The 25,140-nt window shown below is 37.6% G+C and overlaps 2 protein-coding genes across 4 annotated transcripts in view; one reads left to right on the top strand and one right to left on the bottom strand.

The window, feature by feature from the left end:
* The first annotated feature begins 744 nt into the window (after window positions 1-744).
* Window positions 745-21,135, top strand: LOC106945621 (nuclear receptor coactivator 7). 3 transcript variants are annotated; one of them, XM_015029432.1, is made up of 16 exons: window positions 745-864; window positions 4,096-4,285; window positions 5,475-5,674; window positions 6,320-6,390; window positions 7,801-7,920; window positions 9,184-9,351; window positions 11,425-11,556; window positions 11,634-11,818; window positions 14,437-14,768; window positions 15,118-15,253; window positions 16,114-16,282; window positions 16,358-16,474; window positions 17,607-17,759; window positions 17,843-17,938; window positions 18,839-18,912; window positions 19,471-21,135. In XM_015029432.1, exons 2-16 carry the CDS (start codon window positions 4,185-4,187, stop codon window positions 19,604-19,606), a joined length of 2,190 nt encoding a protein of 729 aa, XP_014884918.1. In that variant the 5' UTR covers window positions 745-864; window positions 4,096-4,184; the 3' UTR covers window positions 19,607-21,135. The 3 variants fall into 3 exon arrangements, with proteins under 3 accessions (XP_014884918.1, XP_014884917.1, XP_014884919.1); XM_015029431.1 differs by having other exon boundaries at window positions 9,181-9,351; XM_015029433.1 differs by lacking the exons at window positions 745-864; window positions 4,096-4,285; window positions 5,475-5,674; window positions 6,320-6,390 and adding an exon at window positions 6,413-6,692 and having other exon boundaries at window positions 9,181-9,351.
* Window positions 20,842-25,140, bottom strand: part of selenon (selenoprotein N) — an 18,078-nt gene continuing 13,779 nt past the window's right edge. Inside the window, exons 7-12 of the mRNA XM_015029434.1 lie at window positions 24,870-24,951; window positions 23,732-23,920; window positions 23,561-23,666; window positions 22,724-22,836; window positions 22,543-22,644; window positions 20,842-22,121 (exon numbers count right to left, since the gene is read on the bottom strand). Of these exons, the coding sequence (XP_014884920.1) occupies window positions 21,954-22,121; window positions 22,543-22,644; window positions 22,724-22,836; window positions 23,561-23,666; window positions 23,732-23,920; window positions 24,870-24,951 (760 nt within the window). The 3' untranslated portion in view covers window positions 20,842-21,953. The remainder of the gene's footprint in view (window positions 22,122-22,542; window positions 22,645-22,723; window positions 22,837-23,560; window positions 23,667-23,731; window positions 23,921-24,869; window positions 24,952-25,140) is intronic.

Genomic DNA, 25,140 nt, shown 5'->3' with positions numbered 1-25,140 from the left:
ATTCAGCTTAGTTCAATTTCTTTAGTTATATAACACAAAATTACAACAACAAACAAAACTTAAATTTATTTTAAGGCCATATTGTATTAACTAATTTTATGGAGCCAAATATTTTTAATTACTTGTATCATAACTGATTGTAATTTCTGTTTGTTTAAGCAAAATAAACAAACAAACAAAACAAACAAGATCTCTAGTTAATGAGATCTTGAATCTTAAAGTTAAAAAACATTAAAGAATAAAAGGTATGTAAACATATGGGTTTTATTAAGGTAATAAGAAAAATAAATCTAAAATTGTATCTGGAAGCAATTTTTGTAAACAAGACAAAATTAATTTGTCATGTCATATAATGTATGCAAATATTTTTATTTCTGTATAAATATGGAAAAGAATGGGCTGAAACACTGAGCCTTGCGGTATTCCGTAAAACAAATCTGGTAAGAAAAACAAACAGGACAAAAATTAACTTGTTTTTCAACAATAATTTGTGAAATAATTACAATCACTGCTAAATTATGATTTATGTTGCCTTTTTATTTCAGTCGTATAATATTCCACATGGTTAGAAATGACGATAATCAAATTGTGTTGAAACATTTAGTGTAAAAATAACCATAATATTGTTTTCTTTCATACTTTTTTTTTCAAAGATGTTTGAATCTACAAGATGTATCACTCCCATCTACTTTATTCCGCGTGTCTAGAAGGGGAGGGGAACTATCTTGACAAATGGCGGAGTCGGCGCTCCTGACAGGGAGGAGCCTCAACTTGTTTCTGTAATCTGCAGTGATATCATAACCCTGCAACATGAAGGTGCGCTCATGTGACAGCCGCTCATCCCCGTCCTCGGGCTGGACTCAGGTCAGTAGAGATGCAGCTCACGTTCCCCTCTCTGTTTCCCGTTTGTTTTCATTCTGCTCGCTGCTGGGTGTCGCTTGCTTCTGCAGTAGCTACTGTCTAGACCATTCTGTGTGATGTCGTCTGAATTGCTGACTTCCTCCACAGCGATCATGTTAACACCAGCTTTTACAGGAAACAAGTTCTTGCATGACCTCAACAGTATGACTGAAGAATGGAGTGAAATCGCTAAGTGTGTTTTGGTTACTCTCTGTTGCTAATAAACCACCACACAGAGGGATGTGAGCCCGGAATACCAAATGAGGGCTGCAATCTAATGTTTATTACATTGTTATTATTGGCTCTTATTTAACTGAACTATATTATTTGAAACATATTCGACGATTAGGCTTATGGTCGAATAATGTTGGTGCTGTTTGGCTGCCAAAGCAACAATGACCCATCCATTAGCTCCACTTGACCCCTGAGGGTGTGTTGATGTTTAAGTTATGAGGTAGGGCCTCCTTCACCGGACTGGTTTAGGCAGCAAATCCCACACATTCTAGACTTTCATGATATCTGAGGAATTTGAAGGCCAAGTTAGCAGTTAAGCTAATTGTTGTGCTTTAGAAGTCATTGGAGGTATGACTGTACCTTTGCAGTAGTGCAGCTAAGTACCTTCTGAAGTGTATGGAGATACATTATAGGTAATTATATGTTCAAAGCACGAGCAGCTGTAAGATGCAGACTACAAATATTTTTCCATCATCTGGCGCCCGCACTAGTGGCGCCCCTAAGCGTCATATAGCGTATATATGTTTTTTGCACCCCTGTCTCTGCAGAATGACTTTTCTTACATGTTCCCCAATGAAGTGACTCGGTCATGTAACAATTAATCAAATTAATTGTGATAAAAATAATCCTCAGCTAATTACTAGTCAATTAATCATTAACTGGAGTATAGAGACTCAAAAAAGGGAGTTTTTCTGAAAGAACAACACAATATAAACATTTTGCATTTAAGATGAAAAACCCTATGTTCTACCCAGAACATAGTTTTAGCTTCACTTGGTTCAGATTATGTAAAAAAAAAAAAAAAAAGTCTTCTTTCAGGTGCATTTTGCTATCCAATTATCAGTGCATCAGCTCAACTGTAGTGATGCTAAGTCAAGAAGAGAGAGCTGTCTTTGCTATAAATAATCAGGCATTAACTAAAAGAATGCTATGCTATTGCATTTTAGGCAAGAAAATGTTTTTTTTCTAATTTACAAAAGAAATTGAATGGCTTTATTATTTGCATTTTAATGTATTTCTAATATTATATAAAATAAGCTAAAGTGGCTAGCAAAAAAATCTGCTGAATGTGGCAATTTCTTTATCTGATTAATCATCAGAATAAAATAATTGTTTTCTGTAGCTCCACAAACATGCATGATATCTTTGTTTTAGCACCTATATTAGCCGATGTTAGTCATTTTTTATCGGTCCGATAAGTAAAACTGGACCAATTATCAATATTTACTTCCTTTCACTTATTCAAAAGCTTTGTGCCTGATTGGTGAATGTTGCAGATTAAATAAAGGATTGCAAAACATGATTCATAAATTTAGCTAGCAAACTAAAATGGTTGAGTAATGTTGCAGAAATGTTTTAATTCAGCTACTTTGTAGCATTTAAGGTCCTGTCACATGATTCCAGTCAGATTAATAATAAGCCTCCAGGCTCTTACAAAACCTTCATTTTAGTGTTTAAGCCATTCAAACGTGGATTTTCTGGTGCTTTGGATCATTTTCCTGCTGAAAAGCTCTCAACTGAATGGTCAGACATTTTCTCTCTTGATTTTCTGATAGAGATTGTAACAAATCATCCAGACTCTGGGTGATTTGTTGATTGTTGACTGTGATTTTATTTAAGTAACTTTGGTTTGCCAGCTAATCCTGGGAAGTTTCCCAACTGTTCCATGTTTTCTCGGTTTGTGGATAACGGCGCTCACTGAGATTGGTTGGAGATCCAAACCCTCAGAAAAAGCTTTCTACCATTTCCAGACTTAAAGGGAAATTGTTTGTCATCAATTCGATTCAATTAAATTCACAACAAAGGTCATTTAAAGGGCATCTTACAAAAACAAATCATTTATATTCAATCTTACATTCATTCCAATTGATCCTAGATATTTATTATTCAAAGTAGTTTACAAAGTTTTGTTTTCTATCTAAGTTATTGACTTGCAGCATTCAAGCATACTGAGCATGCATGTGGCAAGAGTGGAGAGAAAAACTCCCTTTAACACAAAGAAACCTCCAGCAGAACCAGAACAAGCGGCCATGCTGGATTATTTTCTGTGTTCATGAAGAGTAAAAAGTTAAAAGCAGAAGAACCACAGCCAAACCGAACGCCAGACCAGATGTAGCTTCTAAAGAACAAAGGAAGCAAAACACTGGCAGTTCAAATAACAGCAAATAATACAAATTGTAGAGCAGAAGAAGAAGAAGAAAGTGAAAGTGTTTAGTTTGACCTCCAGTAGGCTCAGCCTATGGCAGCGTAATTACAGAGATACATCAGAATAACTGAACTCAACTGTCTGAAAAAGGAAAGATTTAAAGAGGAAGTATTATGTAAAATGATCTTTTTGAGCTTTACATCGTGTTATAATGTTTGTCCCTCATCAAAACCAAACCTGGAGTGCTGCTTTGATTTTTTTTCATGCACGTTTGAGGAATCCTTTAATCTCCATGGCAACCATTCGACTGTGCAAAATGCCTGGGTGGACTTAGCCCCGCCTTCAAGGATGAAACTCCTCCCCCACTCAGCTCCTTCAGACTAGTCAGCAGTAATTAGCAAACACCTGGTGGAGCAACTGAGCTCATTATATACACATTGATGAAGGGTTAATAAAAGAGCAATGTTGTTATTTAGATCAGGACATGATGTGTTGCTTCTTTGCCTATTCATGTTGTCACACAGGTTCTATTGAACTCATTTCTTGATTCTTGCAGCAACCAGACCCATAAAATAGTTTAATCATGGTTCAAAGAAGGGAGCAGGTTGGTTTTCACAGCACTTCGCCTGGCGGCCTGGGGTTTCAGGCTCACATTGATTGCCAGGCTTACGAACTAATGACATGGGATGATTGGCAGTTTTGCTGAATTGAACGGCTGCCTCCGTTATTCTGACAAGCGTCTGGCTCACGTCCTCCTGCCTGGTGAATGCAGGTAAAAATCAGCTCACATTGTATGACTTTTCCGTCTCCTGCAGGTGCAGTAAAAGGGGCTAACCAGTTAGCATGGGGAACAAAAGGAGGAAGGACGCCAGCTGAGCTCCTGCACCAGACCAGAAAAACAGAAATGGCTCAATCAGTGAGACGGCCGGAGACGTTAGGAGCCGTCAACCTCAAACCTCAGGCGGATAAAACCAGGAGCGGCTACTTCTGCAACGTGAAGAGCAGGTATCTAAACATCCTGTCTGGCTCATACCTTCTTCAAATCCAGCAAAACTGGCATCAAACATTTGTGCTGCAAATTTTTTTATTTGTGCCGCTATAATTTAAAAGATATTAATAAAAGTTTCCAGAGGTCATGAAAGGTCAACCAGCCTTGCCCACATTATCCAAATCTAACAAAATCAGTGTCAAGAGTTGGAGTGGTAAATTTTTTTGTTCGTGCTGCGTTTGCTTTGAAGATATTTGGTAACTTATGGAAACCTTTTTAGTAATATCTTTAAAATAACAGCAGCACAAACAAAGAAACTTGCTGCACAAACACTTGACACCAGTTTTGTTAGATTTGAGGACGGTGGGGGGCGGCTGCTCTGGGCCGCCATGGCAGCACCATGTGGGTGAGAGGAGCCCATCTTGGCAGGAAGTGTTCGACGACTCCCACTCCACTATAAATAACCCACAGCCGACTACGGATGCTGCGCTGCTCACACTTTGGCTCTCCAAGTCCGAAATCCTTGAAGCTGCGCCTCAAAATAAAATCTGTGAAAAAGAAGAGTCGACAAACGAAAAGATACATGAAATCCAGCAAATATTGTCCAATCTTTGTTCTTTTTTGATGCTATTTATCAAAAAAGAAAATAGCATCCAAATCTTAGAAATTATTTTCCAATGTTGCTGCATTTAAAAAAAACAACGTCTAGTTTAGCTTCAAGTTTATTTTCAGTTATAAGAACAGGATTTGGTTTCTTCTGGAACAATTTGTCGTCCAGGAAAATTTGTTATCTTGACATTTATCAAACATTCTTCTCTTTTTTTGCGTTCTCCACCTTTTCATGTTCAAGTGTGCAAAATAAATTGTCCAGTTTTCTTTAAATTCCCTTAATAATTTCCTTCATGAAACAGAAAACTCATTTTCATCCTAATCACCTCAGAAAATTAAGTTTAAAACTTGGACCAAAACCTAAAAGTAGTCCAATGTGGATCAGAGGAAAGTATTCATAGTGTAAATTTCCACAATGGAGCTTTATGAATGCAAACTAGTAGTGTGGCACATTGCTCTGGTGTTGAACTGTTACATTGGTAATAAATCAGTTTATATTGGTAATAAATCAGTTTTTATTGGTAATAGATCAGTTTTTATTGGTAATAGATCAGTTTTTATTGGTAGTAGATCAGTTTGTGTGTCTGCGTGTCTCAGGTTAGGATCCAAGCTGCCTGCTGGTGTTTCTCAGCCTCCACGGTTTGCGAAGCCTCCCTGGGAGAATCGACCTCAATCCCACATCATGCAGAACGCCGCGGCCGGCGCTGCGCATAGCAACGACCCCGTTGCCGTGGGCCGACCCCTTGACCATGTCCCCCACATCAGGAACCCAAAGCTGAGGCAGTACTACCTGCAAGGTGCTGCTGGGCCGCATGATTTCAAATTTACTTCAAATTCCTTTAAACTACTTTGAATAATTAGCTGGGCATCAGCTGTTTGGGTTGATAACTGAGGTTAGTTGGAATGTGTGTTGGACTGAACTGAGATTATTATTATTACTTTTCTGAAAGTGCTTCGAGACGATATTAAACAAACTGAATTCAGATTAATTTAAATTTGAATATTATTTAGATCCTGGTTTCAGCTTCACGGAGAGGAACAGGACCACTGAAAATAGAGTAATTCTGATTTTAAATCAGATTTTAATTTGTTTGTCACTGTACACAACAATAAACTCAGAATTTCTTTTTATTTTATTTTCAGAATTTTGACCTCTTTCCTGGAATTTTGATTTTTTTTTCAGAATTTTGAAATCTTTCTGAGAATTTTGACTTTTTTTCAGAATTTTGACTTTATCAAAATTTTGACTTTGTCAGTACTGATATTTTTCTCAAATTCTGATTTTAATCTCAGTAATCTGCCTTTTTTCTTTATCCAGAATAAATTTAGAATTTCTTTTTTTAGTGGACCTTATCCTCTTCCATTCAGCTTTGTGTCCTAAGCACAGTTTTTACCCAGAGTGCCTTTAAAAATTAAAACAAGCTTAACTTTTTCCCTCACAGGAACGGTGTGGGAGCTAAGCAACGCCGTAGTGACTGCGGAGCGCGTTGGTTTACCAGCAGATGGCAGCACTGTGAGTCTGTTCTTTATCACATCCAGTGGTTGTTACAGCAGCTCCTCTACTGAAACAGATGAGCCAACTGATAACTGGGACATTTATGTAACATCTCTGTGTGGTTGCTAGGAACAGGACTTTTGGTGTTGAAATGTGTCTTGAGTTTTATGGGCCTGTAAGTGTTGCATAGGACGTGTCCAAGGTTCAGAGTTACGATTCAGGTCCAGCAGTTCTGCGACACCATGGGGAAAACGAGTCTGTTTAAGAACTTCTTCAGTAAATACAATCGAAGGAACGCACTTTCAGGCTTTTACTCAAAGGTACCTATCAGTTTAACTTTTAGAATGTACTTATATTGTATTTATGAGTTCAGAACAGGAAGCTTGGATAGATTTTTTTATGTCTGGTGTGACAAACCTCATGTTCTCACACATTTAGAAATAGAATAAATAGTTATTAGAGCCGTAAAACATTATATTTTGTTCTTTGAACCTCTATAGCAGTAAAATTTGAAACATCTGAAAATCTGAGCTATAACTTGCTCCTATAAAGCAAGATATAGCTTTATAGGAGCTATAATTACATAACTAATTAAAATTGCAGAAAAAGTTCTAGTTATAAGTGGAATCTGCCAATAGAACAAGACATTTTTCCCATCTTATAGAAATACAAATTACTTTGACATATGCTAAAAAAAGGCTTCATTTAAAAACTACAAAAACACTTAAATCACACTGAGTTTAAAAGTCTGCTATTATAAGTTAAACATTTTCACTAGCAGATTATTTCACTTATTACTAGAACTTTTTCATCAACATTAAGGAAATGTTACCTTAAAATAACCTCAGGTTTCTTGCTGAAAAGTTACTTGTAAGTTAGTTTTATCTTATTTCAAGTGCACTAAAATATTTGCTCTAGAAACTGGACCAAAATACTCCGTAAATTTTGTGTTTTTGCAGTGCGTTTTATCGTTTAAAGCTAAATGCTTTTGGAGAATAATTTGCAGGCACTTTGCGTTGCTCATGAATGCTCTTATTATTAATTATTTACCACTGAAGTGTATGTTGAACGGAGATATGTCATGAGAGGTCTAAGTGCTGCAGGGCAGTAACTTTCCATTTTAACTTGTCAGGGAATAGAAAACTGATTCACTGCAGCAGTTAGACACTGAGTGACGCTAACTGACCGCCGTATTTAAACCACCTGCAGATGTTTTACATTTGCTTTTTATTTGCCTCCCAGCACCAGTGAATTGCAGAACACGTCAGACAATGAATTGTGATGATTAATGACATAAGCATGACTTTTATTGTCTTTCAACTGAAAACAAACTGTTATTTATTGCATTAGCAAAGAGGAACATGTGAAGTGTTTGAACGTTAGGTGATAAAAACCGACCGGAAACCATTTTGTTGCTGCTGGTTGCAGGGTCTCCCCGGGGACACGGTGTTCAGCGTTTCGTCTACGTTCAACAGCAGCGATGGATCCTCAGGGGACAAGAGCAAAACTTCAACACAACTCAGCTCTGATACCAACGTAATAAAAGAGGTATGAGCCAGCTGTTAGCATCTAATGTCAGCAGAAATGTGGCTTGTGTCGATTTGTAATGCAAACTAGCACTTCCCCCACTCATGACTAAAATACTCAGCAGGAAGTTACTCCCTTATAGTTTCCATGCCTAACTCAAAACATTCAACTTATAAATAAAAGCTAATATTATTTTAAAGGGTATCTATTATGCAAAGTTCACTTTTTGCACATTTTTGTGCTTCTATTTGGGATTCTACTGCTTCTAAAAACAAAGCAGGCGATTAAAAAACCCACCCACCTGTTTTTTAGCAATAAATTGGTTTTTGGTGTTTTGAAAACGAACCCTTTCAAAAACTTCTCAAATGTAACATCACAGGCACTGAGCTGTGACCTGCTAACCCCAGGGAAGCCCAGCCTGTTGCCCGGCAACCCCAGCAGAGTTCTGCCTGTTACCTAGGAGTTCAAGGACATTTGGTCAGCTGGTTTTACAAAAAGACAAGTGCTTTGTTGTTGACTTTCCAATCAGAAACTATTTGCTGCATTCTTGTAAGTTGTGCAGGAGTATGGAGCTAAATTGGGGCTATAAGGAAAAGAAAAAAAAAATAATCAAAGAAAAGCTTAACAGAAATTTATGTTGAAACTGAAAAAAAAACCCATCTAAATTAAAAAAAAAATCACTTTTGAATCTGAAAAGTAGAGTTGGACTTTTTTTCCAGTTTCAAATTTGTAATTTTCTGTTTCAAAACATTTTTCATTTTCAGTTTCAGTTTCAATTTTTTTTTTTTTTTTTTACAAATTTATCGCTCCAATTTAGCTCCATACAGGAGGCTCCACCTCTGCTTTTCAAATCAGAGCCATTTTCACATGGGAGAGTAAACTAGGGGGGCGTGGCCAGCCGAAGCTTATTTAGAATTAAAATGACAAGAAACATTAGACAGAAATGTGCAGACTAAAATTTAATTATCCAAGAATAATTTTGTAAAAAAAAAAAATGTAATGAACATTTCATTTCAGCTTAGGATAAGTTTTGTATAGATCTATCCCAATCTGTTCAAGACAGCATAATATATGACCTTTAATGTGATATTTTGGAGCATCGCAGATAAAACAGCCACTTTACATTTACAGCCCTCATCTCTCTCCTGTAGCTCAGCTATGACTACAAACACAGAGAGGAGGGGAAATGCCGAAAGAGGAAGTGATCCCTCCTGTCTTCGCGGTTCGCCGTGTGTCCATGTCAAAGTCAGAGTTAATCTTATCATGGCTTCCTTTCTGAAGCAGCTGGTCTCGAAGAGAAAGGACGCCTCTGTCAGTGGGAAATCCTCTCAGCTTGAACTGGACTGCAGGTCCAAGGAGAAACCGGAGGCAGATGCAGATCAGGACTGTTTGGATTCGCTCCCGGCTCAGACTCCGTCCCCCTCTCCAGAGGCTGAATATGACAAACTTCTTGTAAGTAGAAGATTTGCTGCATGTTCTACATTTTGCTGAGAAGTGTCTACAAGTTGTAGCCTTTTAGAAAGAAGTAGTTAGCACCCAGAGATTGTTTATTAGCAACCAATGCACCTGTTTCCTTACGTCAGAGATTTATTTACCTCTGATTAGGGCTGAATCGATTAGTTGGATTAATCGTGATACGCTAAACAAACCTGCAGGTGTTTATATTTCACATCTAAAATGATTTATAGAAAACAAACTTATTTACTTTATTAAAATATTGTGTTATAGAGCTGGAATGATTAATCAGATTAGTTATGATTAATCGATTATTTAAATAGCTATCAACTAATTTAGTAATCAATTAATCATAAACATCTGTTGGTAAAACGACACAGCAGTACTAAAACCTAGGCTAGTACAAAAATATACACATTCTGCATTTAAGATTAACAAAAACCTTTTTTGTCTGTAATTATGTTCTACCCAGAAGTTTTAGCTTCATCTGCTAAATAATTCTCCTATTAAGCACCTTTTGCTCTCCAATTATTAATCGGTTAATCCAAAAATCAATCTCCAGATCAGATTTACTCTGTAACGATGTTACATCAAGCAGAAACGATTGAGCTTTCCACATTTTTCAGTTGGAGATGCATCCTTTGTATCTGCAACTAAGGATGAAAAAGATTTTTTAAAAAGTATTTTCTTATTTCAAAAAGTAATTGAGTTGTTTAATTTAATCTTTTAATGTATTTCTAATATTGCACAAAAGGGACTTCAATGGAAAAACTGCAGAATGTGCCAATTTTTATCTGATTAATTGATTAATTGTCAGAATAATTAACTACTGAAATAACTGTTAGTTGCAGCCCCACTTGTGACGGTGCATCATGTCTGCCTTGTTATTTGAAAACTAACATAATTAATCCCAACACAAAGCAAAAGAAATCTGAGAAAAGCAAAGGTAGTTCTTTTCTGGGCCTATAAACTTATCAGGATTTATAAATAACTACTTAAAGAGTAGTTATTTGATTTTACATTTTGGACACGTGAAGTAAACATTTTGGAAAGCATGCAGACTGCTCTGAAGGGACACTTAGAGGCTCTAACACCATCCGTAATAAATCCTGAAGGACTCTTGGCTGAAGGAGTGTTTACAGGCTGGGATACCTGCTAGAAGTAGGTTCGGGTTTGGAGGTATTACTGCTGTCACTTTAACTGGTTACTTTACAGCGTCGGCACCTGAGCTGGATGTAGATTTTTATTCCCAATAAATAATGTGCTGCGCGTCTCTGTGGAGATTTTTTTACCCTCCTTATCGTCCTCCATATTGTGTGTTATGGTAAATACGGGTTCCTGCCTTGTTTGTCACAGATCGTGCTGTTTTCAATGCTTTAATTACTGTTCTGACTGTAGATATGGGTAAGTTCAGAGTAGAAGCCTTTCAGAGATCAATATTGTTTTATTGTAGTTAGAAGAATCATAAAGTCCTTTAATCCAAGGTGTCATTTTGGTTAACTAACTTACACAAGCAGAGCCGGTCCAAGGCATATATAACATTGAATAATACAAATTAAATGCAATTACTCATGGAAAAATTATTTCTATATTATTTTTACAGTTGTTACACAAATAATAGGCTAATCTCTTCCTGCTGTTGACTGCTGCCACTGTTGAGGGAAATATAAGACATCAAACTTTTAAACTTGTTTACTGTAAATTTAGTTTTTATCAGCTGGTGTTACTTTCAGATAATTAAAATAATATGGCTCACTTAAACACCACTCTCATTTCAAAACCCTTTTTTTTGTTTGCTTCTCCTGTAAGGTTAAAATTAACAGCCATAATAATACTGGTGTGATGTAAGCTAATAACAAATGACGCTAATGATGTGTGTTATGTTACCACAAAGAGTAGCTGAGGAATGTTGGCATGTGGGGCCCCAAAAGGCTTGTGTCTGCCCTATACATAAGCTATGAATCAATGGAAAATACCAGGTTCTTCTATCTTAAGATCAAAAAGATGATCTTGTTTTAGTTTAATCCAGGCTGTAAAATAAGCCTGTTCATGTGACTGTGCTGCTGGCAGGATGTGGAGGCGGTGCCGCTGCCAGATGGGCACCTCTGCCTTCTGGCTCTCCCTCCGGAGTGCTGCCAGGGCGAGCGCCCAGCTGCCATGTTATATCTCAAACTGTTCTGCCGTTACATCACCGACGGAAAGGTGAGGAACAACAACATATAAACTCTGATTTCAGCTCTGTGGACGTCTGAAATCCCGTCTCCGTCTGTCTCTGCCAGGGTGTGGTTTCTGGTATCCTGGTGGTGACGCCCACTAAAATCTTCTTCGACCCATCCAAAACCCATCCGCTGGTGACGGAGCACGGCTTCGAGGATTACCTTCTGTCTTGCGCTGTTGACAGTTTGGCGTCCGTCTCCTTCTTCTCTGATGTTTCACACATTCACTTCAGCGCCTCCCAGCAAAGGTCAGTGCTGTTTCACAAATGAGATAAACGGTCCAGTTAGGTCGATTAATGGCTTATTAGATTAAAACTAGTTCCAGTCGACTAACTACACCATTTTCCAAATTATTATGCACATAGGATTTAAGTGTCATAAAGATTAAATTTTTTGTTGTGCTATTAAATTTATAGATGGTGTTGTGTCTCAGGACTCTGAATCAGTGTGATTAATTTCAGAGACCTGGATTGATTAGTTTGTCAGGTGAGCTCAATTAAAGGAAATTTACTTAAGAAAGATGTTCCACATTATTAAGCAGGCCAAAGGTTTCAAGAAATATTGGAAAGAGAAAGGATCTCTGCTGATGAAAATCATCAGATAGTGCCATATGACAAGGTATGAAAACATTAGATATTTAACGAAAACTGAAGCTTTATTGTACTGTGAAGAGATTTGTGGCTGATTCAGAACAAAGATGGGTTTGTGCAGATAAAGGATTAATGAGGAAAGTTTCTGTTAGACAAATTCATCGGATTAAGAGAGCAGCTGCTAAAATGCCCTTACAAAGCAGCAAACGGTTATTTGAAGCTGCTGGTGGAACCTCAAGGTGTCGGATCCTCCAGAGGCTTGTTGTGCATGAACCGACTTCAGCCTCCCTTAACCAGGCTCACAAACAGAAACGGTCCCAGTGGGCCCAGCCGTACATGAAGATTAATTTTTAAACAGACTTGGTTCACTGATGACTGCTCTGCAACCCTGGATGGTCCAGATGGACACAGTAGTGGATGGGTGGTGGACGGCCACCACGTCCCAACCCGGCTGTGATGTCAGCAAGGAGGTGGTGGAGTCATGCTGTGGGCCGATGGGGAGAGAGCTGGTTGGCCCCTTCAGAGTCCCAGAAGGTGTGAAAATGACCTCAGGAAAGTATATGGACTTTCTGACTGATCACTTTCTTTCATGGTTCAAAAATAAGAGCCATACCTTCAGTAGCAAAATTATATTCATGCATTACAATGCACCATCTCATGCTGCAATTAATATTACTGTGTCATTGGCTGCTATGGGCATAAAACTCCTGGTGTGGTCACCATCCTCCTCTGACCTCTGACCTATTGAGAACCTCTGGAGTTTCCTCCAGCAGAAGATCTGAAGGTGGGATGCAGTTCATATCAAACAGCAGCTCTGGGAGGTTTTCTGATATTCTGTAAAGACATTCAAGCAGAAACTATCCACAAACTCACAAGTTCAATGGATGCAAGAACTGTGCAGGTGATATAAAGAAGGGTCCTACGTTAACACGTAACTCTGTCTGTTAAGATGTTTTACACTGAAATAGCTTTTTAGTACCTGTGACCACTTAATGCTGCACATTTGAAGAATGACCGTTTGCAGTTCATTATAATCCATAAAATGTTTAGAGAATGTGCATAATAATTTGGAACAGTTCATTTTGAGTTTTTTATTTTTGAAAAAAAAAATACTGTTCTTATTTGTTTGTTCAGTAAAATTTGATTTATACTGTAATAGTTCATGTCTTGAAAATTATACTGACCATCATTTGCATTGACCATTAGGAAAATCTGAGAAAATATCACTTGCATAATAATTTGGAACACAGTGTAGAAACGTTTTCATGTACTTTAAGAGTTGCAGTTTGGCCGCAATCCAGCAGAGGGCGTAGCTGGTCACCCTTTTTAATCACGGAGACACAAAGATGGCGATGTAGCAGAAGAAAAACGGTCCAGAGTCCGGTTTCGTATATAAAATGCACGTTATGGGGTTCTGTTTTGAAATATAAACACCTGACAAACTCCTTAAGTAACATTATGGGGGGAAAAAAAACATAATGTCAATAAGCCAGGTTATTTTGAGAGCTGTCGTGAGTTAATGCACCTCATTTAGCGAAGTTTTAACCTTCGGTCAAGAGCAACTGCAGGCTATTTCTGTACGAGTATCTCTGAGGAATTAAGTGTTTCACATAGTATTTTCCTCTTTTATTGTTCTATTCAACAACATAAGAGATTCCCGGTTGATTGTGAGAAAACAACAACTTTCTGTTTATTTGGTCAATATTTATGCTACAACGGCGTAATAGGGCTATTGTAGATGGAAAAAGGGAGTAAATTTCCGACAAAAACAAGGATATTTCTTAGCTCCAAGTATCTAAAATTTGCAAGAAAAAACTCAGAAATGTTTAAGTTAATTTGGGAAATATTTGTGAAAAAAAAGACTTGGGTTAGAAAAGAGTTTCAAAAGTCAAAAATTTTAGACTTAAAACTCAGAAATTTCCTCTTTTCCTAGAACATTTTCTAGCTAATTTTCAACTATTCAAACTCAGAAATTTCTTTGTTTATTCTAGAAAATATCTGAGATTAATCTTTTTTTTTCTATCTGCAATGTCCCAAATACACCATCATATAATTCACCTGATAAAATAATATTTAAATTTAACTACTTTTTTATTCAGCATATTATAAAAAAATTAGTTATTTATGTTATGAAAAGATGGTTGATCGTCTTGTTACAAGAGAAAACTGGCTGATTGATGAGCTCAGCCAACTTTACATTCAGTTATTAATTGATAACGCGCCTCCTTAGTTCAAAGAAAAAGCTAAAATAGCTGATTTTGTTGTTTTCATTGCAGAAGGAGAGGAAAAGCAAAGAACATATTCCAGAAGCTCAAATCCACCAAGAGCCATGGAGGCAAAAAGCCGGAGGATTCCCCCCCGGCGCTGGTTTCTGCGGCTCCGTCGCTGCTGCCCAGTCCCACCCTGAGCCTCACCAACCAGGTTCCCCAGCAGGACGAGGCGGACAGCAGAGACACGGACGATGTGGACGGGGGGCTGGACGGCGGCTCGCTCAGGGTGCTGACCGAGGAGCCTGTGGGCGGCCTGGCCGTCCTGAGCAGCGCCGCCACTTTCTGCTGCGGCGGACCAGAAGACAAGGAGAAGTCCTCAGAGAAGAGTCAGACTGAAGGTGAGGCTGGAAGACATGGCGTTTTAAAACTGAAACCACGAAGCTCAACAATAAACTCAGCTTTTTTTTATAGGTTAGATTTTTTTTATAAGGATAGGTTCGGTTTTTATAGGATACTGATGTGTAAATCATCCCACATCCCAAAGTTAGAAATGTTTAGTGTATTCTAATCAACTGGACCAGGATTTGTGTCACTCTTTCTTTAAAAAAGTTTACTATTTTAATTTATCATTGTTAAAAATAACTATTTTTCATCTGGGTCTAACTGCTGGTGGGAAACCATCTGCTCTTTTACGTCTGCTGGTTTCATGTTGGCTTCTTCTTCTCTGGACGTCTATTTGCCTTCCAGCTCCTCGAAGGCCGTCGGCGGGAAGTCTCGGGGGTTTGATGTTTGTGCGACTGCGGGTTCAGTCGCCTGCGGGGAAGAAGAGTTCAGCTAAAACTTTACCCAGGAGGGACACCTGGCTCGCTCTGACACAAGAAAGGTACAGAAATGAAAATCAATACCTACATCAAAACCCACACACAAAATATGTTAAGAAATATTGACTTTTATAAAGGTTTTTCCTCAATTTTATTCAGTATTTCTCACTTTCGGTTAGCATAAGTGCTAACCTCTCACCTTCTGATTGGTGTGGGTTGAATGTTTATCGTTTTGTAACTGAACCGAAAACACCAAATTCCACGTCACATCTACATGATAAGGTTGTCAAAGTCAAGCTAGCATAACTGAACTACTTCCCTCACTATTTTTTCTCCTAATTAAAACTTTTTCCTGACCTTATTATCTAGTTGTCGTGTTGTAGCAAAGCTCTGTGTCCCTTTTCTTTTATATATCAGGCGTACATTTAAGATTTAGCGCATTATGTTGGTAACTTAACAGCTAAAACCAATGCTAGTCATCGTTAGCTAGCAGTTTTTGCCCTCCATCAGGAAATGGGGTTGGGATCCATGCGAAGTCACGCTGCAACTGGTCTATAAGAACTGATGGTTAATGTTGAAAGAAACTTAAATGTTTTGCTTTTGACGCAAAGAGATTTTGTCAGATTTATTTGTTCTGCTTTTGTTTTTTTGTTTTTTTTTGTTTGCATTGTATCTCTGCTGTTTTTACTAAAGTAAATGAATGATTCCAACTCATTTAAAGTCACCACTTGTTAACAGGTGAATTTTTAACTTTTTAACATGCAGATTTGCTATTTTTTCCTCGTTCGAATAAGAGAGAAGCTCAGGAAAAGCAGAGCTGATATTAAATGCTGTCTTCCTCACAGCAACGTCTCCTTTCTGCTGCAGCTGTCGCTGTTGTTTGTCATCCCAGTAATCCTGACTCATCCTGCTCTCCCTGCAGCTCCGACGAGCTGCGTTCCTTCCTGCAGCTTCGCCGGCCAGACCTGCGTCTCCTGGACGGGGAGGAGGAGGCAGACCACGAGGAAGAAGAGTTCGTTCTCATAGAGGACAGAGCAGAGGAGGATGAAGAGATGTTTCCGACGCTGCGCGGCTCCGGAGACGACTGGGAGGTGAGCGGGAACCTTTCCTACCTGTGGATTAAAAACCAGAGGAGCTAATTTAGCTTCTGTGTTTCTTCTTTGGAGTTGGTGTTGATGGAGGAGAATAAAGACAAGCTGGGCGCGATGATCGACAGGGAACCCGAAGGGGTCGGTAACGTCGTGGAGAACAGCCGCGTTCTGCAGGTTTCACATGTCAGAGAGGTGAGCGACGCTCCGCCATGTGATCCCACTGTTGACACAAAGCACACATGCACTTTGAAAAGGCTCGACTTAGTTGAGCTCAAAGGTTTAATTACTGCTTTGTTGCTTTTAATTCACTTTAAAACTTAGTACTTTCAGTGAAATTGTGATTACATTAGCGACAATCCACTAATCGATTAATCTGTTGGTTATTCTGTATAATATTGGAAATACATTCATGAAATGCAAATAAACAAATGATTTAATTCCTCTACCAGTAAGGAACATCTTTAGTACGACATCTTTTTAACTTAAATGCAAATTTTTGTACAGCTTTAGCTGAATTTCTGCTCTGACTGTGTTGTTCTTTCAGCAAATGGCCTTTTTTTGGTCTGTCTTACTTCAGTTCACAATTAATCAACAAATTAAGTAACTGACAATTATTTCAATAATCACTTAATCATGATTAAGCCGATTAATCATTTCAGGCGTCGGTGAGCAATGCTCTGTTATTTGATCCGACTGTTGAAGCACAGACTCGATTTAAAGGTTTTACTGCTGCTGCGTTTCTCTTATTTCACTTTAAAATGTAGAAATTTCAGGTAAGTTACGGTTATGTTAGGGCTCCGACAATTATTTATTAATCGATTAGCCTATTGGTTATTCTGATGATTAATCAGACTAAAAAAAGTTATTTCAGATTTTTTAAATCAATATTAGAAAAACATTAATGAAATGCAAATAAACAAATGATTTAATTCTTCTATGATTAATCGATTACTAAATTAGTTGCTGATTATTTCAATAATCAATTAATCATCCCTCCCTTATTGATTAATTATCTGCAGATCAACTCGTTTTAGGAACTCAACCAGATAAATATTTCACACTTTTTGACTTTAAATGTTAATTTTGTAAAGTTTATGTGGGAGATACAGTCAAGGTTTGTAATAATTAAACTTTTCTGGCTTGTGTAAACAAACGTTGAGGATTAAGTTCAAATAAATGAGGTCAAATAAAACATTTACAATTTGTTTTTCTTATTCAACCTGAAAAAAAAAAACTATAAGTTAAAATGTTTCACATGCTTTTGATCTGTTGCATAAAATCCCTGAAGGTTTTGGTTTTTAAGTGGTAAATGTGTTTTTTCCAGCTGTGTAAGGAGCTTCCTGCCAGGACGGTGGGCCGCGCCTGGCAGCTCGCTTACAGCACGTCCCGGCACGGCGCCAGCCTCAAGTCTCTCTACAGGAAGCTCAGCAGCACCGACTCTCCTGTGCTGATTGTCATAAAAGATGCTCTGGATGAGGTAAAAACTGTGACAGAAACTATAAATGTGGTGCCGTCTGGTTTTATCGGCTGTTTTTCATCGATTGTGAACTAATCCATCAGCTTTTTGGGGCCTTCCTGTCTGATCCTCTGAGACCCAGTGAGACGTTTTACGGTACTGGAGAAACCTTCCTGTTCATGTTGCATCCTCGTTTTAAGGTAAGCTAATAAAAGAGAGGCTAACTGGAACAAACTCCAGCTTTTCATGTTATTATTAAGGGGAAACTTTTCCTTGTGAGATTTCATTATAACTTAGAGTAGATTAGTATGGAGGTTACCAAAGAGCATTAAACTTTATTATCACTTAATATATTATAACTATGATATATTAAATTGTATTTTATAACATAATTTTTTTGTATTATAAAAATTTGTATTTTTATAATACAATTTTGATTATGAAAATATATAATATTTCATATTAATCACATCCATTTTTTTCTTGTCAACCATTTCAGTTGCATTTAAATAAGTTATTTTATTTAAACGTATTTCATTCTATTTTTTTTCCATTTCTACTCCCCATAGCGCCCCCTGGCGGCCCCAGTTAAAAAACCCACTATATTAGAAAGCCCTGCAAAGCTAAATATCTGTGCCTTTTATTTATTTTTTTGTCTTATATCATCAAACCTTTTTTAATGTTTTTTAAAATTTGTTTTTAAATGTTTCATGTGTTGTTACTGTTTTCCACTGCTTATCTGGGAAAATGTATCAAATGTTCATTTAACTCCAAACATTCTTTCTTTTTTACTTTTTTTCTAATTTTGCTTGTCTTATTCTCATTTTATTTTCTCTAGTCCATCAAAGCAGCTGAAAATGAGTAAGGCTGTTAAACTCTGAAAACAATGCATCTGCTGTCCAATTAGGCATTACATTAATTAATTGCCTGATAATTAAAACAAGCTCTATAATTCCCGTTTGCATGATTTTTTTTTTCTCGTTCTTCCAAAAAACTGGATGATAAAAGTCTTGCTTTGGTCTTGTTTACAGAGACTTAATAATTCATGTTATTTGTTTCTTTTGCTGTTTATTTATTTTGGATATTTAAAATGTGTTCAGAGCTTCAGGTGGACAGGAGAAAACTCCTTCTTCATTAAAGGAGACCTGGACTGCTTCGCTGTTGGCGGCGGAAGGTAAAAATGTTTTCAGCTTTGCATTTCGTCTGTTTTAGGATGAAATAATCCTTTATTAGTCCCACATGTGGGAAATTTAGGCTGCTTGGCAGAAAAGTTGGAACATTCTGCAGGGTTTTCATTTACCACTTAAGCCATTTTTTAAAATACAATATCAGAAATACATAAAAAGATGCAAATAAATAATTCAGTTACTTTTTTAATAAGAAAAATTAACATTTTAGAATAATGTAAGAATAATATGTGGCAGCTTGTATTGAAAATTAAAATTTACAATAAAATACACCTAATAAAAGAAATATGTAGAAAATAAGTTTACTTGAATGCTCAGTTTGCTGTTCTGTTGACCTTTGATTCTGTATACAGATGTAAATCATGCTTTCTCATGATTAATTGATTGCTAAATTATTTGACATTTATTTCAAGAATCAATTAGTCTTGATTCATCGTTTTTAATTTTGATTAATCAATTACTGTTAGTTGACTAATTAATTAATCTGATTAATCGTTCCACTGCTGCTGCTCACCCAGCCTCTGTGCGTCTCTCTCTCCCCCCAGCGGTCACTTCGGGCTGTGGGTCGATGAGAACCTGTATCTGGGCCGCAGCAGTCCTTGCTACACCTTCAACAACTGCTGCCTCTCTGAAACAGACGATTTCCGCATCATGGAGCTGGAGGTCTGGACGTTCAGCTGAGGACACGGCTATTCGCCCAGAAGAAACTCGTCTATGTAGATCACGTCTATATAGATGTATATTACCAGACTGTCCTCAGCCAAACTGAGTGCTCTTAATGTAAATTAGCATCCTCATATTGTTTTATAATTGGACATTAATACGTGTAAATACAATCCTGCCTTGTTAATGCATGACTAATGTTAAAATACGTACGAGATCTGAGGAGTTCATCTGCTCTTCATCAGCGCTGATCATCATGTCTGCGGTTTTTCGTCCAGCTGGAACAGAGACGATGCGTTTTTTTCTGTTCTACGGTAAAACGGCATCGAAACTGGACGAGCGTCATCACTGCTGCTCAAGACTCTGACCGATCTGCGTGGCTTACATCATTCAGTGGGTTAATGCATGGAAATCTGCACAATGTGAATTTGAATGGTTGTTTCATGGATCTGCACGGCTGGTAAAACGTTTGCTTTGACTCGTCATCACCTGCACAGACGCCATTTTGTTTAATGACACCTACAAACTATGTTTTGTTTAAGTTGGAGTTATTATATACAATGAAGTATTACAGCCATACTAACAAAAAAACTAAAAAAAATTATTTATGAGTAAAGTCATAGTACTATGGCTTTATTATCAATACTATGAATAAAGTACTACTAAATTAGTTTATTTCAATCATTTATCGATTCATCTATTCAAACTATGAATAAAGTCATAGTATGAGAATAGTCATATTTAAAAAATAAAGTATTACAAAAATGAACTCAAAACAATTCAAGCCCAATCATGACTTTATTCTCATGACAGTTTTATATTGCAACTTTATTCTTGTATTATTTTGATTTTATTTCAGTTTACTCTTATTATTAAAGGCCGTTGGAATCAAATTACGCGACTTGACCCTCATATTTTCATTTTCTTAGCGTGGCCCTAATGCTGTCGCACTTATATGACACAATTTGGTTTAAAAGGCAAAACTTAATTCACAGCTTTGAATTTATTGGTAATTTTCTCTAATCAAAACTCTTCCTCCTAATATTTGGTTAGACATTTCTTTGCAGCTCCAGAGAAACGACACTTTTGCATGGAAACCACAGATTTCCATGGATTAACCCACTGAATGATGTAAGCCAGGCAGATCGGTCAGAGTCTTGTAAATCTGGATGGATATTTGACTTCTCCTCCTTTAACGCTTGTGACCAGAACTGTTTATTAGATTGTTAAGGAGAAAAATAGACTCATTTGTATAGAAAATGTGTATTTATTATGAAAAAATGGCACTAATAGTTCAGGGAATAACTTGTTTCTCCAAAAGGCGTTGCACAGGAAACTGAAATGACTTGGTTAAAGTTTTGGAAGGTTTGTAGTAACCAACTTGTTTTATACTCAAATGTAAATTAATCACATAACTGAGGCATGAGATGAAAACAAAAACGTTTCTTGTCTAATACAGTAAAGCAGGCTCTATACCCAAAACATCTTTACAGTTAACACATCAGTTTTGTCTCCTGTATGAAGCAAGTGGAATAAACGTGAAACAACGCTCTTTGGTCTGATCACATTAATATCTGCACACCACACATTTTTATACAATAAATGAAAGAACAAAATCTATATTTTATGTACCAGAGTTTGAGTGTTTTGCTCCTCCAGCCGCATCGGCAACAACATCAGGCGTCCCCCGGCTCGGAGAGCTTTCAGGCGACGACGTCACAAAATGCACGAAACACGGCTGGAGCAGCTCAGACGCTTCAACACGGCAAAGCCACGAGGAAGACCCACTGTCTGCACAAAGGTTACTTTAACCAGGGCTGAACGATTAATCGTGATTAATCAATCTATGAAATAATCAACTAATTTAGTATATGATTAATTGCCAACTAGATTACACTGTGATTAATTGATCGAATTGATTAATTTGATTAATCGAATTAAATGCAATTAATTTCTGAAATAATCGTGAACTAATTAAGTAATTAATCATTAACTGGTGTATACAGAATTACAAAAGAACATGTGCACATCAGTAATTAAGCAAAAACTAAATAGTATATATAAATTTACATTCACTTCATTTTAGACAATAAAATGGTTGTTTTCCAATTATTATTTTAATTTGACTAATGATCTGTTTATATTGATCTACCAAGAAATGTGTTGTTATTGATTATTGTCCAGTCCTATGTCAGAATAAATTACAGATTACTGAATTTGCAGCCCTAATTTTACTACAAAAAGTGTTTAAGTAAATAAAAACTAAGCGGAAAAAATGAGGAAAAAAAAACTTTTTCTGCTGCAGACAGATGAGAAATCTTCTCTAAATGCTCGCCGGTGTCAGTTGCTGTGAAATACACCATTATTACTGGGTTATGTAGTCCTTTGCTTTCTCCAGGCCCTCCTTCAGGAAGTTGATGTACGTGGATGTGGAGGGGTCCTCGAACCCCCCAGAAAAGCTGAAAGTTGCCCCTTCGTCCTCTGGTTTCATTGCTGTTTGGTCGAGGAAGTAGTTGGCGTTGATGTGGTGGACCTGAGGAATTCACAAGAAAGCCATTTCCGTTCTTATCTCTTCAGGAAAGGAGGCTGCATGTCCCTGAACAACAAACTAATACCAAGAGTCCAAAGCAAAAATAGTTCAGGGCAGTTTGGTTACAGAACAATGAACAATTATCATTCTCAGTGTTATTTATAACACTGAACGCATGCAACCTGCTGCAGATTCTCCCAACATGTACTTACTAATTAACATTTTGACACGAGTCGTATAGTGAATATACTGTATTGATCCCTACAGGGAAGTAGCTTATTAGTGCACCACTATCAGATAAAAGTAAGTAAAAGCCATTTCAAGTCATTGCAAGTAATTTGTAATGAAAAATTACAGTTACAATAAAATCTACTTTCTAATCAAATAAATGCAGAGAAACCAAATCAGTTGACTCGATATTTACAATGGTTCCATTGGGCAGCGCCACCAACATCTCCACTGGGAAGCTGTACTTCTCCAGATGTAACTGGGCCTTTTCGCTCAGCGCAGGGTTCTGCTTGTCAGCCTGAAACAGAAGCAAACAGAGCAGTTGTGTGGCTGCACAGCAGGCAAGTGGTTTCACTGGTTCTCCACTGGGGGCTCACCTGCATGTTCTCCAGCTCTTTGACCAGAGACCAGCTGCTGATGAAGCTCTGGTTGAGCAGAGCGAGGACGGGCGAACTTTCCAGGACCGTCTCCCGGAGAGTTCGCCCCGAACCTGCAGACATTTAAACACAAACTGAAGGTGAAAAAGGTAGAAAAACCTGTAGAATCAAGAAATAACATCAACCTGTCTGGCCAGTGGTGGGTATAATTCTGCTAATGTGCTAATAGCGGAGCTAATTTTTAGCTTACCGCTTTAGCTTTGCAGGTTTTCTGACCAAAGCCCTTCAGTGGTCAGTTAGGTAAAAATTAACAATAACTAGCTCAACAGCTACAAAACTGAAACCACGAGTAAAAGATGCTAAGTTTAGCATGGTTAAAAATACTGCTTAAGGATTAGCTTCAGCTAAATAACGTGGTGATGTAAAACTTCACTTTTAGCCGAACTAGTGTTCATGATTAGAACTTTAAGGTTGTGCAACGACTTTAACATGGTCAAAGTTAGCACTTTAGCATTAGCTTCCCCTAGATACCATGTTAGTGTAGCTCTTTAGCATTAGCAGAACTAATATTTATGATTAAAGCCACTTTGTTGTGTGCCAACATGCGAGCCAACGTTAACATGGTTAAAAGTTAGCACTTGAACATCAGCAGAACAAATGTTTGTGATTAGAGCCCTCAGGTTGGGCGCCAACATGTGCGCTAACTTTGTGTTTTAGCATTAGCTGTCCTTGCTGGAAAGTGTGGGTGAAAATTCCTCACTCATTGACAGTTATCGTTAAAGCTGGATGGCTGTAGTTGCTAATCTTGTAAAATTAGCTCCTCATTAGCGACATCACCTCAGCAGGACTGATCATCTAAAGCTCCCCAGAGCAGAATCGAATGGACCAGCTTCTTCTCCGATTCGGCTCGCTCAAAAGCCTCTGCAAAAGGCAAGTATGGGACCTGCAAACACATAGCAGTCAACAACAACCCACTGCTGCTGTTCAGCCTCTCTAATGGACGTTTACCTTCTTAAATGGGTAGAAAGTGACCTCCAGGTGGTGGGAAGCTTCCTCCTGACTGATCGCCGAGGTCCAGGGAATTTCCTCAAAGACGAACTGGATCGGTTCGCTGCGTCCGTCCCGGCTGTCGATGACGTTTCCATCCTCGTCCACAATGACAGAGGGAGTGGAGGGGCCTATAGACCGCAGTTCCAACTGCAAACAAAACAGTTTTCTACTGACGCTGACCTACAGTGGATCTAAACAGGGCTGTTAAAATAACCAGACTTCAACCGTTTTTCATATCTATATTCAGATCTGCAGGGGGCAAAGTGCAAGAATCAAAAAATTACAATAAGCTGGTTACTTTAGTACAGAACAAAATTAGGGCCACCGAAAAATTCTGACTTTAATCTCAGAATCCAACTTTTTCTCAAAATTTTGACGTTAAACTCAGAATTCCGAATTTAATTTCTGACATTTTTCTCAGAATTCTGCCTTCTCAAAATTCCACATTTAATATCAGAATTATGGTGTTTTTCTCAGAAATCCAACTTTTTCTCAAAATGTGGAGTGTGGAAAGTGCAGGTTTACAAATCCTTAGAAGAAACAATGTGAGGACTATAAACATACCAAGAATATTTGGTTATTTTTTTGGGATTTTGACACATTGACAGACTTAGAATTCTTGGTTTAAGGTCAAAATTCTGAGAAAAATTTTTATTTTCAGTTAATGAATTTCTTAACAGAATCAATATTAATCAAACAAATGTCTGTCAAATATGCAAAAAAAAAAATAGCTTCATAAGAATACAAAAAGTTAATTTCTATCAATTAAGTTTGATTTTGTTAATGTCAAACTTTAATGATGAGGGAAGAGCAGGTTGATCTTTGGTGATTAATGGAAACTTGAAATACTTGCTATAAATAGTTTCAATAAAACTTAAACTATAGAAAAAATGGATATAAAAACAGTTGCTTGTGGTCTGAATTAAATTTAAAAAAGTAGTCAGGTTAACTTAAACAATGAAAACTTTTATCTACTCAGCTCAGCAGGAAAAAACTGGAAATAACTCCAAGAGATTAGACAGTATTTTCTATTGTTACAAAGCAACGAGAAGTGATTTAATGATTCCTGCATGCGGGAGTAAACGTTCATTCATACCTGTGGCAGGTAACCGATGTCCACCTCCATGTTGCTGCTCTCGCTGGCGCCATACAGCCACTCCATGTCCACGTTCAGAGACCTGCGGCACAGCAGGACACCTCACACCAGTTGCATTTCATTTACAAATGAGCGCAAATGTCGAAAAAACATAACTGCGGTGTTTCCATTAACTTAGAAACGCAATTAAAATCACACTTAACTCCATAGACATAAACACGTAGATGCCTCATGGAGCGGGTCGGCCCGTTGCTGCGATACGTCACAGCGT

Source organism: Poecilia latipinna, unplaced genomic scaffold (genome assembly GCF_001443285.1).
Source record: "Poecilia latipinna isolate Pla-1442-1.1 unplaced genomic scaffold, P_latipinna-1.0 Scaffold153, whole genome shotgun sequence".
Classification (NCBI taxonomy): Eukaryota; Metazoa; Chordata; class Actinopteri; order Cyprinodontiformes; family Poeciliidae; genus Poecilia; species Poecilia latipinna.
The sequence above is the reverse complement of the archived record's forward strand: the minus strand, read 5'-3'. Positions and strand labels throughout refer to the sequence as shown.

Bases quoted from the DNA above. Each gene is read 5' to 3' on its own strand.
- LOC106945621 (XM_015029431.1), top strand. From the start codon at position 4,185: ATGGCTCAATCAGTGAGACGGCCGGAGACGTTAGGAGCCGTCAACCTC. The intron at 5,675-6,319 runs GTGCTGCTGGGC...TTTCCCTCACAG, and splicing joins GAGGCAGTACTACCTGCAAG to GAACGGTGTGGGAGCTAAGC. The intron at 11,557-11,633 runs GTGAGGAACAAC...TGTCTCTGCCAG, and splicing joins GTTACATCACCGACGGAAAG to GGTGTGGTTTCTGGTATCCT.